The 14,523-nt window shown below is 32.7% G+C and overlaps 1 protein-coding gene and 1 pseudogene across 2 annotated transcripts; one reads left to right on the top strand and one right to left on the bottom strand.

The window, feature by feature from the left end:
• Positions 1-3,334: 3,334 nt before the first annotated feature.
• LOC145131201 (uncharacterized) lies at positions 3,335-4,469 on the bottom strand. Its single transcript, XM_079065926.1, has 4 exons — positions 4,235-4,469; positions 3,862-4,141; positions 3,593-3,707; positions 3,335-3,505 (listed from the first exon to the last, which is right to left on the bottom strand). Exons 1-4 carry the CDS (start codon positions 4,467-4,469, stop codon positions 3,335-3,337), a joined length of 801 nt encoding a protein of 266 aa, XP_078922052.1.
• A 4,734-nt stretch (positions 4,470-9,203) lies between these two features.
• On the top strand, positions 9,204-13,716 carry LOC145132391 (sugar transport protein 14-like; annotated as a pseudogene). The gene is made up of 4 exons (XR_013718058.1): positions 9,204-9,625; positions 10,888-11,210; positions 11,693-12,319; positions 12,967-13,716. The product of XR_013718058.1 is annotated as a sugar transport protein 14-like (transcript).
• The last annotated feature ends 807 nt before the right edge of the window (positions 13,717-14,523 follow it).

The raw sequence follows: 14,523 nt of genomic DNA, 5'->3' as shown, positions 1-14,523 counted from the left end.
CCAAAATTTTCAAATTTGAATATTTAAAATTTAAAATTTCAAATATTACACCAAGATTTTCAAAATTTAAAATTTCAAACTTTTAAATTTTTAAAATTTTCAAATTTCAAACTTTTGAATTTTTAATTTTTCAAATAATTATTTTTTAAAATATATTATTTTTTGAATCAATTATATATATATATATATATATATATATATATATATATATATATATATATATATATATATAAAACAGAATATGTAAATAATCATACTAAATTTGTCATGTTTATTAATTTTAATTTTGTTAGGATGTAAGTAATATATATATTTTTAAAAGCATATTCTAATATCATTAAGAGTCTCTGCCTAAGTGCCGATTAATTCTCGCCTAAACCGATTACTCACATGACCCTAATCGACCGTCTGATTGCCGCCTAGTGATTGTTACAACCTTGCAAATAGTTGATCAATCAATTTGCTATAAAAATGGTAGGAGAGCTTCACATGTCGTCGGTTAGTTGTTACGATATGTCACTACTCATTAAAATATTATGATTTGGTATGTTTATTTGTATAAAGTTTATCATCATTTTAAAAGAACTTTAGTAAATATAATTTAATACGTTACATGTTAGAGTCAAAATATCTTTTTTTTAACTTATCCTAGGCATTGAACATTTGAATCCTCAAGACGGACCGATGATTACAACAAAAGGAATCATATATTCTATAATAATTGCATTCTTTTCATTATTTATGACAACCAAATATGAATTCTTTTTTTCCACGACAATATTGCATTCTATTCCGTATTCCTCCGAACGGTATTTTAGTATTTTGGTTTCGATGATATTTTGAGTTTTGTTTGATAGAATAGTATTAGTCGGCAACTTTTGATTGACTGTTATATTGATGATATTTGTTTTTCCTCACCGGTGTCGGTGTGCTCACATAAGATTGTAGAAGTTTTGTTATATCAAATCGCTACAGTTAAAAGTACAATATTTAGACATAAAGGTTATTAAATAAAAAACTATATAGATAAAAAGTATAATTCAATAATTGAGTATGTATGATTATCTTGGTGATTGGCAACCTTGTTACGTTGCTCAAAGTCAACTTTTGATTTAAAAGTTAAAACTAACGATATGTATAATGTATTTGTTTATTGCTTTTGTCGCAAAGATTTTTCTAAAACAAGAGTCGCGAGTTTGAACCATTTCTTAATGACCCTTTTGACTGGCTAAAAAAATATTTTTTTGTTTTATTAATAATAAAGAAAAATATATTTAAAATTAATATAGAATAAATATTTTTTTGTTTGTTTTTTAACGTTCCTATAATTGAAAGAACAATGTGTTGTTTAGTTACATACTCGAATACAATTATGTAGAACTTCTTTGTTTTATAATCAATAGGTTAGATTCAAACAGTTGTTAGATCAATTGATTAAATCGTTGCATACTTTCTTCTTTATATTTTAAATTAAATTTGTAATAGATTAAATACATACAATAATAACATATGATATCAAGACGGTCTATATTTTGGTTTTAACACGTAATTTAATTTTGGGCTGGTCCACCGTTCAAAATCAACAACAATATGATCTAAAGTAATTTCATTTGGAGTAATATATTTATAAAAAAATGGGTTTTAATAGAATATGTTGTATAAGAAGATATTAGAAAAAAAGTAATGATATTAGGTTGTTTGGAGAATCGTACTCTATAATGATTCTTTAAGGTATCGATTAGTTGTCAAATATCATTAAAAAGAAACACCAAGTTGGTATTTGATGTGTATGGGACAAATTAATCATCATAATTGAAAAATGAAAAATGCTGTCTAACAAATAAATAGATTATCATCAATCAAAATACAACTATTTTAGTACTTTCTTTTAAGTTATTATAATGGTAAATTATACCACTTGCCGTTAAAAAAGATAAAAATTATACCCTTCGTATTATAGAATGTGTGCATTCCTAACAATAAATTGGATACTTTCAAGGATAATCCTAAAAAATAACTAAAATAAACAATATATGTTACAAGATGATATATATTTTTTTCTTTAGAAATTACATAAAATAACCATCTAAGACCCCGGAGTGTTGGCTGAGGTGGCTTGGCAACCACTGGATCTAGACCTGGGAGCTTAATTAAAAAAAGACAAAACTTCAAAAATGGTCCTTGTGGTTTCCAAAAATACCAAGTTTAATCCCTAAGTTCAAAAAACCTCACAGATGGTCTCTGTGGTTTCAAAACTTTTAACATTTGGTCATTCCGGTTCATCCGTTAGCATTTCACCGTTAACTCATTTTTTAATAAAATATTGCAGGGGTAGTTTCGTCATTTCAGTTGTAACCTTCTCTCTTTAAAAGAAATTGCATGTCCGATTTTTGGGCAAACCATTTACCTTTATCAGTCGTCATCTCTTCTCCCTTCCACTGTTCCTCGACCGTTGCACCCTTCACGACATCCAATCGCTTCTGATTCAAAGATGGTGACTTGCAGATATGGGAATGAAGCAATGAAGATCACTTTATGGACGGATCATAACCCTGGAAGACAATTTTGGAACTGTACAAGATGTGGGTTCCTTCGATGGTCTGATCCTCCTATGTGTGCTAGGGCATTGGTGGTGATTCCAGGTTTGATAAGATCAATGAACCGATTGGAAGAGAGGGTTGCCATTGCAAGTGCAGAATTGTGGAACTACCAGCTGATGTTGTTTTGTTCATGGGTGTTTTTTTTTGGTATTATTTTAATCTCTAAGAATCTTGTGAAGGTTTGGATGGTAATGGAGTTTTGGTTTTTGGTTTGTAACCATTGCAGGGTTTTTTTTTTATTTTAATCGAATAGGGGTTTTTTTTGCTTTCAGTTTATGTAGGGGGTTTTGGAATTGGTGTTGTTGTATTTGGTTTATATATCAGATTAATGTGTAATGGAGTGGTAATGGTAACGGTAATGGTAATGGAATGTAGTTTGTTATAGTTGATTGTTCAATTTCTTGAATGTTTTTGAAATGCAATTGTTAAGTGTATTGTAAATGCATCTTTAAGATGGTTTTCATTTGCAATTGAAATGTACAATGTTATTAATTGATCTGTGAAGGGTAGTACACAAAATAGATTAATTCATTACCAAAAAGTGCATACACACCATTACATGCAAAGTTTTAAAGTTCTTAACACAACCATCATGCAAAGTTTTCAAAAGACCTACAACACAAGCATTACATGCAAAGTTTTCAAGTTCTTAACACATTTTCAAACAAGTACACATGACTTAAGTTTCAAAAGATCTACAACACAAGCATCCTAATAACTACTAAAAATAGTTTTCAGCCCCCTCCAACTTCACCACTGCCTCCCTGCCCTTTACATGTTCTGGAATTGTACCCTTTGTTATGACACTTTGAACAAGTGACTGCCAAATATTTCCTGCTCAATCTACCAGCTTGGCTGTTTGGCTCATCAACACCCCTCCTTCTCTTCTTCTTAGGCCTCCCAACCTACACATATTGATATACTATAGTTAAAATTGAATTCATTCCATGTTCACATGTATACTATATATTTGGTCTACTTGAAATACAAACCTGTGGTTTATGTTTTGGTGGAAGTAAAGTGAATGGGCAGTCACTTTTAGGCCACATTGAACGTCCATTCAATGGATCAATTTTGTTGAAATACATGGCTTTCCATGTTGATAACCTATAGCAAGGATGAACCCATTCATCAACATGTGGGGGCATTTTCACCATTTTCAATTTTGTCCCATATAGCACAAACAGCATGTCTACATGGGAAACATGTAATCTCCCAAAACCTACAACTGCAACTTTGGTCATTCAAGTTTACCACATACTGGTCTTGCCATGTGCTTGCCACTTGGTACTTTCCTGCCCCATTGTATTTAGCCACATACTTAGCTGCATCAGTCTTAATCTTTTCAAACACTGTAGTTGTAGTAGGGGTTAGAAGTCCTTCACACTTATCTAATTCATTTTGCACCACACATAACCTCTTCATGAGATACTCTCTAATATACTCTAAGCAAGTGTTAATAGGTTTATCCCTACCTTCATCTAGCTTAGAATTGAATACCTCACAAAGGTTATTCAACAAACAATCAGTATGTGTCCTTCCTGAATAATAGATATTAAGAGAAGACAATTACACATATAGTAAACACACAACAGGGAAGATTAACATTTATCAATAAATTTCTAGAAACTTACCACTAAAGTGAGATTTAGCCCAAGTGTTTGCTGGGATCTTACACACCCAAGCATGAGCCTCTTCATTGATCTTCTTTAACTCATCCATCGCTCTGTTAAAATGATTGACTGTTGTTGCTCTACCACACTCCCAAAGCTGGTCACTTAAGTCTTTTCCTTTCCACTGTTTCTTCATGTTTTCCTGGATATGCCTCAAACAGAACCTGTGTTCTGCACTAGGGAATACCTTTTCCATTGCTGGTATTATTCCCTAAACAAAACTCAATGTATGCAACATCAGTTAACCAAATGTTTTTAGAAATGGTACTAAAAAAAGTTAGGTGATACACACCTTTTGTCTATCTGAAATGAATGTAAAGTTTGAATTTGGTCCCAGATCCAGATCTTCTCCTAACAGTTCCAAGAACCAGGTCTAACTACTTCTTGATTCTGTCTCTACCACTGCATATGCTACAGGGTATATGCCATTGAATGAGTCCAACCCTACATCAGTTAACACTTGCCCAGGGTAAGGGCCCTTCATGAAAGTACCATCCAGACCTAGAAAATCTCTTAACCCAGATTTGAATCCTAACTTCAATGCACCCAGACAGACATATATTCTTCTAAAAGTTCTTGTGGTAATAGACAGGGAGGTTTCTGGATACACATCAATCCGAACTGTTGTACCAGGATTAGTGTTGAGTAGCTCCAACACATAATCCCTCAAAAATCCATACTGTACTTGGTAGTCCCCACTAATGATACGTTCAGCCATTGACTTTGCCCTAGCAACCTTTTGCAATGACATTCCTACCTCTAGTTTCTTGCACAACTCTTCGTGTAAAGCTTTCACTAGAATTTTAGGGTTACTCTGAATTTGTTGAACAATTAAGTTTGCTACGTATCTGGAAGTGCAAGCTTTAACCGCCCTTGTTTGCAAACAATTATGCTCATCCTGTACTGTTTTCACCAACCAATCCTGATTTTCATTAGCCCTTGATATTTGGACTGCCCATGGACATGTACATTTATTGGCAATTACATCTTTACCCTTGCACTTTGCCCTACTTCTAGTTGAGGGCCCACCACCATCAACTACTTTAGATGGCTTACTTACAACACCTTTACATTTCACCCTAATCCAGATTTTGTCATTTTTGGCTAGGTATAAAGACCTCCTTGTTGCTACAGCGTGTGAGTTCATGTAGTTTTTAACACCACGCTTGGTTTTGAAAACCTGGCCAATCTGAAATAGTTTTACATGAACCTCTCCATGTGAGCATGTACTTGACTTACTCAACTCTTTTAGCAGTCTCTTCCTATCATCTTCATGAAATCCCGCAAACTGATAATCATTAGTGACAATAACTTCCAACTCATCATCAACCATGTCATTCCCTTCATCTTTTGAATGATTGTTCAAGATTCCATGTTCATCTACATCAACATCATTATGGAATTCACTCATGTCTACATCTACATCAAATTGTATGTTAGACTCATCCACATTGTATTCACTGTCATCAGAATCATATCCACTATCCTCAGAACCATGGCCACTCTCAGAGTAGAAAGCCTCTCCACTATCATCACTCACCATACCCTCTAGATAATCCACTTCTGGTTGTTGTTCAAATGAAGTTTGAACATTAAACTCATCATCATAATCAACATAAAGTGAGTAATCCTCTATAAATGGTTCATAGTCATCAACTGTTGCAGTATTAACTCCATCATCAGCTTGGCAGCTTGGTTCCTATACATGGTAAGTTCCCAATGGTTCTTCAGTTTCAACTGCACTAGTGATCACTTCTTCTTGAGTTTCAATTTCATGATTCACCACTTCCTCTTGAATGACATGACTTTGTTTGCTATCTTGTGACCTTATAAATGGTAGAATACTCTTTGAGTAATCATGGACTTCATCAACATCTAATACTTGTGACTGCTCATAATCAAGGTTTATAGACTTGTTTAGATCAAGCTTTCTACTACATGATCCTGCTTCTCTCCTACAAGGTTTCTTTCTATTCATTTCAGGTGACACACTATCAGGCTCCAACTATTCAATAACAACTTTAGAAGGAGACTTGTAATAACTAGCTACCCTTGTCTGACCAGTTTCAATATACACCCTAATAAGTCTGTGTTTAGGGACATATGATACCATTTTAAGTACATCTTGGTCATTACCTAAAGACATTAAGCCATAGTCCAAAGGGTATTCAGGGATACAGAAATGGTAGTAAAGGGTTTGCTCAGTTTTGTACCCTAGTTCTCGAACCATGTCGTCAAGCTCATGAACTGAAAATAAATCAGTGTCAACATCATCTACATATGCTACAACACCATCAACGTATTTCCTTCCAGGTGCTTTGGTGAAGACACCACTGTAGTGTATCTTCAACGTGAAATAGTTGTCATAACCTTCTGCAAACACAAAAAAAAGAAAGAGTAAAATCAATGATTTCTCTACGTCAACACAATCGACCAAGAAAAAACAAGTTTTGCTGTAGTATTGTACTGTATCTTTTTCCTAAGTCCTCCACGGTTACAAATTTTTCTCGAAAACACCATATTGATAGCACCATTGCAATTCCTGCAGCTTAAAACCCTAAATCCCAATTTCTGTTCTTGCTTCTACAATGGGAATGAACCCGATAAATACATATGTAACTGGTTATCTTCTTGGGAGAGGGACGGGTAGTGACGTGCAAGCAATAGGTAATCATTTCATATTAAAGAAAGAAGGTTACAACTGAAATGACGAAATTACCCCTGTAATATTTTATTAAAAAATGAGTTAACGGTGAAATGCTAACGGAGTGAGCCGGAAGGACCAAATGTTAAAAGTTTTGAAACCACAGGAATCATCTGTGAGGTTTTTTGAACTGAGGGATTAAACTTGATATTTTTGGAAACCAGAGGGACCATTTTTGAAGTTTTGTCTTAAAAAAAATGGAATTTTCTTGTCATTTTCTCTCTCTTCTTTTCAAATCACTTTTCTCTTTCCCTTATTTAGAGGGTGTTTGGGATCGCTTTAAAAACAATTTTAAGACTTCTTATTTTTTTTAAAAAGTCAAAAAAATTCAAAAAATATTTGGAAAGTTGAAAAATCCCTTTTTAAAACAATTTTTTTGAGTAAGGGAAAAAAGTTTAATTCTAAAAGTCACAAATTCAAAACTTTGTGATTTTTGTGCCTCTTAAAAGCAACTTTTGTTTTTTTGTCAATCCAAACACATTTTAAACCACTACTTTTGGAAAAAGACATTTTACAAAAAGTTCTTTTATAAAAAAGACTTTAAAGCTAAAAAAGTTATCCCAAACACACCCTAAAAAGTTGATATCTTACTTAATCTAGTGATCTTACATGATTCCATCCGTGAAATCATTCCAAATGTGTAGATCTTCAAGTTTCACCAAGAACACACACTTAACCATATTACAGTTTTTTACATTCAAAATTCAAAAGATTACCAACTTTTTATCCATTGAGAAATATAGGGATTGAAACGGATTCAAATATGTGTATGATGTTATATTGATCTAACTGATAATGTTAATCATTTGTTTTTGAGTTTTGAAGTGGCATAGAAGGTTTGGATGAGTCTTCGTTGTAGAGTCGGTCTTGAGGAATTAAATATTTTCAAAGGCCCATAACGAGTAAAAAAAAGTCATTATCGACTACCTAGATATTCAAATTATAAAACTTAAAGAGTAAATTACATGAATGGTCCCTGTGGTTTGGGGTAATTTGCACGTTTGGTCATTAAGTTATTTTTTTTAACTCGGAAGGTCCCTATAGTTTGTTTTTGTTGCGCGCCTTGTCCCTGTCTTACCTAAAAAATCAAGGGCAAAATAGTATTTTTAGGTAAGACAAGGACCAAGTGCGCAACCAAAACAAACAGTAGGGACCTTCCGAGTTAAAAAATAAGTTAGGGACCAAACGTGCAAATTACCCCAAACCATAGGGACCATTCGTGTAATTTACTCAAACTTAAAACATGTCTAGATATGAAACAAAAACATGAGGCACAGATAATTTGTATGGCATGCCACGACATAAATATGATTGTCTTTAACTTATTTACATGAAAACACATATTTACACGTATTTATAAACAAAACACAAATGCTATATTTCAGAAAGTAGCATGGTATATTTCATATACACAAATATATATCCTTCATAATAAATGAAAATAATTTTGCCACATGTCACTCTCTTATTAATTTGGACACAGTCATTTTTTGGTATTTTTGATTAAATGTTTTTCCATTTGTCATTTTCTCATTTTTTTAGTATTTTCTTAATTAACACATGATATTTACACCTCAATTAATGATTGTCTTAATTAGAAATAACCAATAAATTACAATATTAGTACTCATATAATATTTAATATGTTTCCTTTTAAATTTAAATTTTAAATTTTAAATTTCAAATCTAAAATTTCAAATTTAAATAAATTTTTGTTTAAACTTTCATATTTAATTTTTTGTTTTATCAAACCCGTATAACATACGGGTCTCACACCTAGTATATATATATATATATATATATATATATATATATATATATATATATATATATATATATAAAGTGTATTGCTAAAACAGCCTAAAATCAAAAAGTAAGATGTGATATTTTACTAAATTAGTTGTGTCTTATACATATTGCGGTTCGCATGAAAATTTCATGTGTTATACGTGTTTAAACAAATAAATTCGTGTCTGACACAAAACACGAATTTAAAATTTATATCGAAACAAATAAACACAAAAACACTAATTTATAAAATGTATATACCAAAAAAACGTATGTCATACTTGTTTGTGTTAGCCGTATCATGTATTTAATTGATGGCTCTAGTCATAGGTGAGTATGAATAAAAAACGATGAAAAAAACATAATATATTGTAATAACCAAATAAATAACAATATATATTGTCTACAACAATTAAATGTATGTTCAAATCACAGTTTAAAAAAGTAGGTACTAAATTTTGGTGAAAAGTGAGGATAAATTATAAACATAATTAGAAAGTGTAATACTTAAAAGAAGGAATAGACCTATAGGCAATCCAATCCAATGTGTTTATCTTAGTTATTCACCTCCATAATCCTTGGCAATTGGCATGATCCCTAAATTCAGAGTCATTCCGATCTGGTCATTTATCCATAATCCATTAATTTAATATTGTCCTATAAATTTGCAGTTTTTTTTTTTCACTTTTGTGGTAATCCGATCGTGTCCGAGGGAAGAATGGCGGGCGGAGGATTTGTGGATGGACAAGGCGGAGCAAGGGCGGAGTATTACGAGTATAAGATCACTTGGTATTTCATATTTGCTTCCATTGTCGCTGCTCTCGGTGGTTCTCTCTTCGGCTATGATCTCGGCGTCTCCGGTCAGTCTCTCTCCTCCCCTCATTTGTTTCTTCTTTCTCCGGCGAACTGAATAACCCAATGTAATACCGACTCCGAGATTTGAAATCGGATATCCGGAGCAATTTGTATGAAATGTGGCAAAGGGCACCCTGTGTGCTGTTTGATTTGATTTTACTGTCCGGTTATCTTTTGAAGATTTTTTCTGATCTGTTTTTTTCGTCAGATTGTCTTTTTGTGCTTCTGTAAAGCTGTATTCTGTACATTTCATTTGTCAGATACAAGCTGGAGGTACTTTTACTGTTTATGATACTCAAATAAATAAACACTAAATCCTTCAAACTCCTCGCTGTTTCATTCAAAATCAAATCCCTTTTTCACTCTTTTGATAAATACAATAACTTTTGTGCATCTTCTTCTTGGATTTCTGTTGAATTTACTTTTCACATAAAAACAATCCATTAAAACATTCAAATTGATCAGTGTATTACTCTTTTATGTTATCTAAATCTTGTTCCTTCCAATAATGTGCATTTAGAGTTGATTTTTCTAAATCTTGTTTCTTTCCAGCTGGGCATATTCGAAACAGACAAAGATAATGTTTTCTCAACATCAAAAGTGCGTAATGGGATTATATGAATCTATTAGTTTTTTAATCGGAGTTATTTATGTTTGTACTTATTCCATTAATTCTGACCAAGTTTTCAAAAATTTTATCATAGTTTTAGCAATTTTCAAAAAGCACTATTTTTGAAAAAAAAAAAAAAACGAATACTAGCAATATTTGTATTCACTACAGCTGCAAAATTGGACAAATATATCAAATTTCCGTGAACATTCTTTTTTGGGATAACCCTTTTAAAGAAATAGCTGTTTGGATACAAATTTGATCACAAATAGCAGAAAAATCCAATCAGAGCTTTTTTGTAACCTCTTCTGGATAAAGAAAGTGCAACTATACATGCATGTAGTACAACCCCAACTACATTCTATCATCTTTTGGTCCACTGCCTTTCTTTGTCCTTCCTTTTTGACAAAAAAAGAAATTTACGAGTTAAACAAAGTTGAAATTTGTTTTATCTTAATTCCTGCTTTTCTTGCATGTTTTCTTAAGGGCTTTTCTAATTGATCTTTTAATAACTTGGACATAGTAGTCAATAACCTCTTTTGTTAAGACCTGATTTATTATCTACCTGATTATTCCACATGCTCTTCCACTTCTAGAAATTACAAAAACTTATACAAAATGGATGTTTTAAAAACAACAACTTTCATTAATTTTCAGGTGGAGTGACATCAATGGATCATTTCTTGAAGGAATTCTTTCACGAAGTATACAAAAGAAAACAAGAACATCTCAAAGAAACCGATTACTGCAAATATGACAATCAACTCCTCACACTCTTCACATCATCCCTTTATTTTGCAGCCCTTCTTTCCACATTTATAGCATCACATGTAACCCGAAACAAAGGTAGAAAAGCTAGCATTCTTTGTGGAGCAGTTAGCTTCTTTTCTGGTGCAATTCTCAATGCTTTTGCACAAAACATTGCCATGCTAATCATTGGCCGATGCTTACTTGGCATTGGCATTGGATTTGGCAACCAAGTAAGCTCCTTTCCCCCCAAACATTACAATATTGACTTTTTTGCCCCCTATTGGCATTGGCCTACACTGACACAGACACACAGTGTACTTGATTTAGCTCAGGAGTTGCTGGAAGAATAATAAGTTTCTTGTTTATGTGTTTATGTGTATGTGAAAACAAGAAACAAGAAATAAGTTTCTTGTTTATGTGAAAACAAGAAACAAGAAATAAGTTTCTTGTTTATGTGAAAACAAGAAACAAGAAACAGTGTACTTGTTTATTAGTGTGGCCAGCTCAGCTCAGGAGTTGCTGGAAGAATAATAAGTTTCTTGTTTATGTGAAAACAAGAAACAAGAAACAAGAAATAAATTATTATTTATGTGAAAACAAGAAACAAGAAACAAGAAACAAGAAACAGTGTACTTGTTTATTAGTGTGGGCCAGCTCAGCTCAGGAGTTGCTGGAAGAATAACAAGTTTCGTGTTTATGTGAAAACGCGCAGGCGGTACCTTTATATTTGTCAGAAATGGCACCTGCAAAGATCAGAGGAGTAGTAAACCAGCTTTTTCAGCTAACAACTTGCTTGGGAATCTTCATAGCCAATTTTGTAAACAATGCAACTGAAAAACATCCAAAAGGGTGGAGATTATCATTAGGGTTAGCAACTGTTCCAGCAACCCTAATGTTTGTTGGTGGACTTTTTTTACCTGAAACTCCAAATAGTTTAGTGGAACAAGGGAGGTTAGAAGAAGGAAGAAAAGTGTTGGAAAGAGTTAGGGGAACAACAAAAGTGGATGCAGAGTTTGAAGATCTTATTGAAGCAAGTGAAGCTGCTAAAGCTATTAAACATCCTTTTAGGAATTTGTTGAAGAGGAAGAATCGTCCGCAGTTGGTTATAGGGGCTTTGGGTATACCTGCGTTTCAACAGCTTACTGGGATGAATTCGGTGTTGTTTTATGCGCCTGTGATTTTTCAGAGCTTGGGATTTGGTTCAGGAGCTGCACTTTGGTCTTCTACTATTACTACTGGTTCTCTTGTGGTTGCTACTCTTATATCAATGGCATTTGTTGATAAGTTTGGGAGGAGAGCTTTTTTCTTGGAAGCTGGATTTGAAATGGTTTGCTGCATGGTATATTTCTTTTCTTCAACATTATTTTATAAACAAAAATTATCTTTAAACAACTCTGAGCTGACCCATATTGTCCTGACCCGTAACTAGCATTATGTGAGATGTAAGTCAGGTATACAGAACCCACTGGGTGGTTGATATGTATGACCCCAGTGCTCACATGGAGCTCGATCCATATTGGAATTGAAACTCTCAGACTATGGATGTAGACTTGAACCCTTGACTTTTTCTGCAAATCGCCTTTTTAATAACAATATTAAAGATTATAAGTGAGCATGGTTGTAATTTATATAAGGAGAAAAGAATATGTGATTGTGTGTGTAATTTTCTTGATGTGAGAAAAAAAAACAAAGAGACAAATCCTAAGATAAAGTATAGAACAAATGAAAATGGACAAAAGGAAATATGCATACATGAAAAAATATTCGTTCTCTAGGTAAATGACATCTCAAAAATATTTTAGAATATGAACGCAAAATCTCTTGACTTTCTTTGTTAAGTCGTTCTTTAAAAAAGGAAGTACGTATACATAGCTTATTAGATTAAATCATGTCCCCATTAAGTCTATTAAGTGAAAAAAGAACGTGGATTATGATTTTTACTATTTTTAAAACCCTATAAATAAAACGTTATTGTGATATTTTTAGGTGGCTGTGGCTGTAACTCTAGCCCTAAAATTCGATCATGGTGTGGTACTCTCAAAAGGGATCGGAATATTTCTTGTAGTAGTAATCAGTCTTTTCGTTCTAGGGTATGGGAGGTCATGGGGCCCACTAGGATGGTTAGTCCCAAGTGAAATCTTCCCTTTAGAAACAAGATCCGCGGGTCAAAGCATGGTTGTTTGTGTCAACATGCTCTTCACTGCTTTAATCGCACAATGTTTCTTAGTCTCACTTTGTCACTTAAAATTGGGATTTTCTTGGTGTTTGCGGGTTTGATTGTAATCATGAGTCTCTTTATCTACTTCCTTTTGCCTGAAACAAAGCAAGTTCCTATTGAAGAGATACATTTGCTATGGCAAGAACATTGGTTTTGGAAAAGATATTGTGAACCGGAAGATCAAGTACAACAAGTAGGAAGGAAGGTAGAACATGTGTAGGATTTGAAACAATTGTTGCTTTTGGAAGTGAGTAGAAAACGAAAATCTGGTTAAATGTGCATATTTTGTGGAGCTTTGATGATGATGATGATGATGATAAAATGTGAATGAATAAAGGGTGAGGGGTTGTAGGTTTGAGAGATGGAAATGGTTACAAAAAGATGAAGTTGTACATAAAGACTATGTTTATTGAAGAAGAATAGTTGTAAGAATCCATTGTAATAGAATACCTTTAAGCTTCCTTTATAACATACTTTAACTCTAAGTCTCTAGTGTTATCTACTATTACATTTTTACACTTTAACATTATTCCATTGACTAATCACTTAGATTGTTCACTGAGTAAAAGCATGGGCCTTCCTATCTTTATTGTTTTCAAAAGCTAGTCTTACACAGGTCTAAAAATGGAACCTCCTGTCACGTGCATTCTTTGAAGGGAAGAAGAAACAAGTTTTTCGATTTTGTCTTAAACAGTTCCTGGTGTTTGACAAGCTAACATATCGGACCTCAACTTCTTTTCTCTTAACATTAATGGTTTCTGGAAAATGCAATTTGATCCTTGGTCCCTTTCTAATATGACCATTATGTCAAAAAGCCAAGAACTTATAAATTGTTGTATTTAATAATAATAATAATAATAATAATAATAATAATAATAATAATAATAATCGTTTATAATTTTTTTTTCTTTTAGAATAATAAAAATAGTTTTTCAAAAGTTTTATTTTTCTTTTTAGATAATTTTTTTTGTGTACTTAAGTTCATAGTAGTTAAATTTATTTCACTTTATTTTGTTTAAATTTTGTACTTTATGTTTATTTTGTTTCTTTAAATCTAAAAATTCAAAAACAAGGGTTTGTGCAGGTCTTATTAGTACGGATTTTCAAATGTATATTTTCTATCAGCTTTATAGAAATATAAGGGGGAGTATGCATAGATACGGATCATCAGCGAAGAAGGATCAACAAAGACTAACAATATTATCTTGCTATTGATTTGAAGGACATGTGTGTAGCGCCAATTCTCATGGTAAATCCTAAGACGAGCTGACATGTACCAACTGATGAAATCATCCGCTGATGATATACTAAGGGATTGATGGTGA

This window comes from Lactuca virosa, chromosome 8 (assembly GCF_052849685.1).
Source record: "Lactuca virosa cultivar CGN04683 chromosome 8, Lactuca_virosa_CGN04683_v6, whole genome shotgun sequence".
Classification (NCBI taxonomy): Eukaryota; Viridiplantae; Streptophyta; class Magnoliopsida; order Asterales; family Asteraceae; genus Lactuca; species Lactuca virosa.
The sequence above is the reverse complement of the archived record's forward strand: the minus strand, read 5'-3'. Positions and strand labels throughout refer to the sequence as shown.

Bases quoted from the DNA above. Each gene is read 5' to 3' on its own strand.
- LOC145131201 (XM_079065926.1), bottom strand. From the start codon at position 4,469: ATGGAAAAGGTATTCCCTAGTGCAGAACACAGGTTCTGTTTGAGGCAT. The intron at 4,142-4,234 runs GTAAGTTTCTAG...TCTATTATTCAG, and splicing joins GGCTAAATCTCACTTTAGTG to GAAGGACACATACTGATTGT. The intron at 3,708-3,861 runs GTATGTGGTAAA...TCCTTGCTATAG, and splicing joins GCAAGCACATGGCAAGACCA to GTTATCAACATGGAAAGCCA.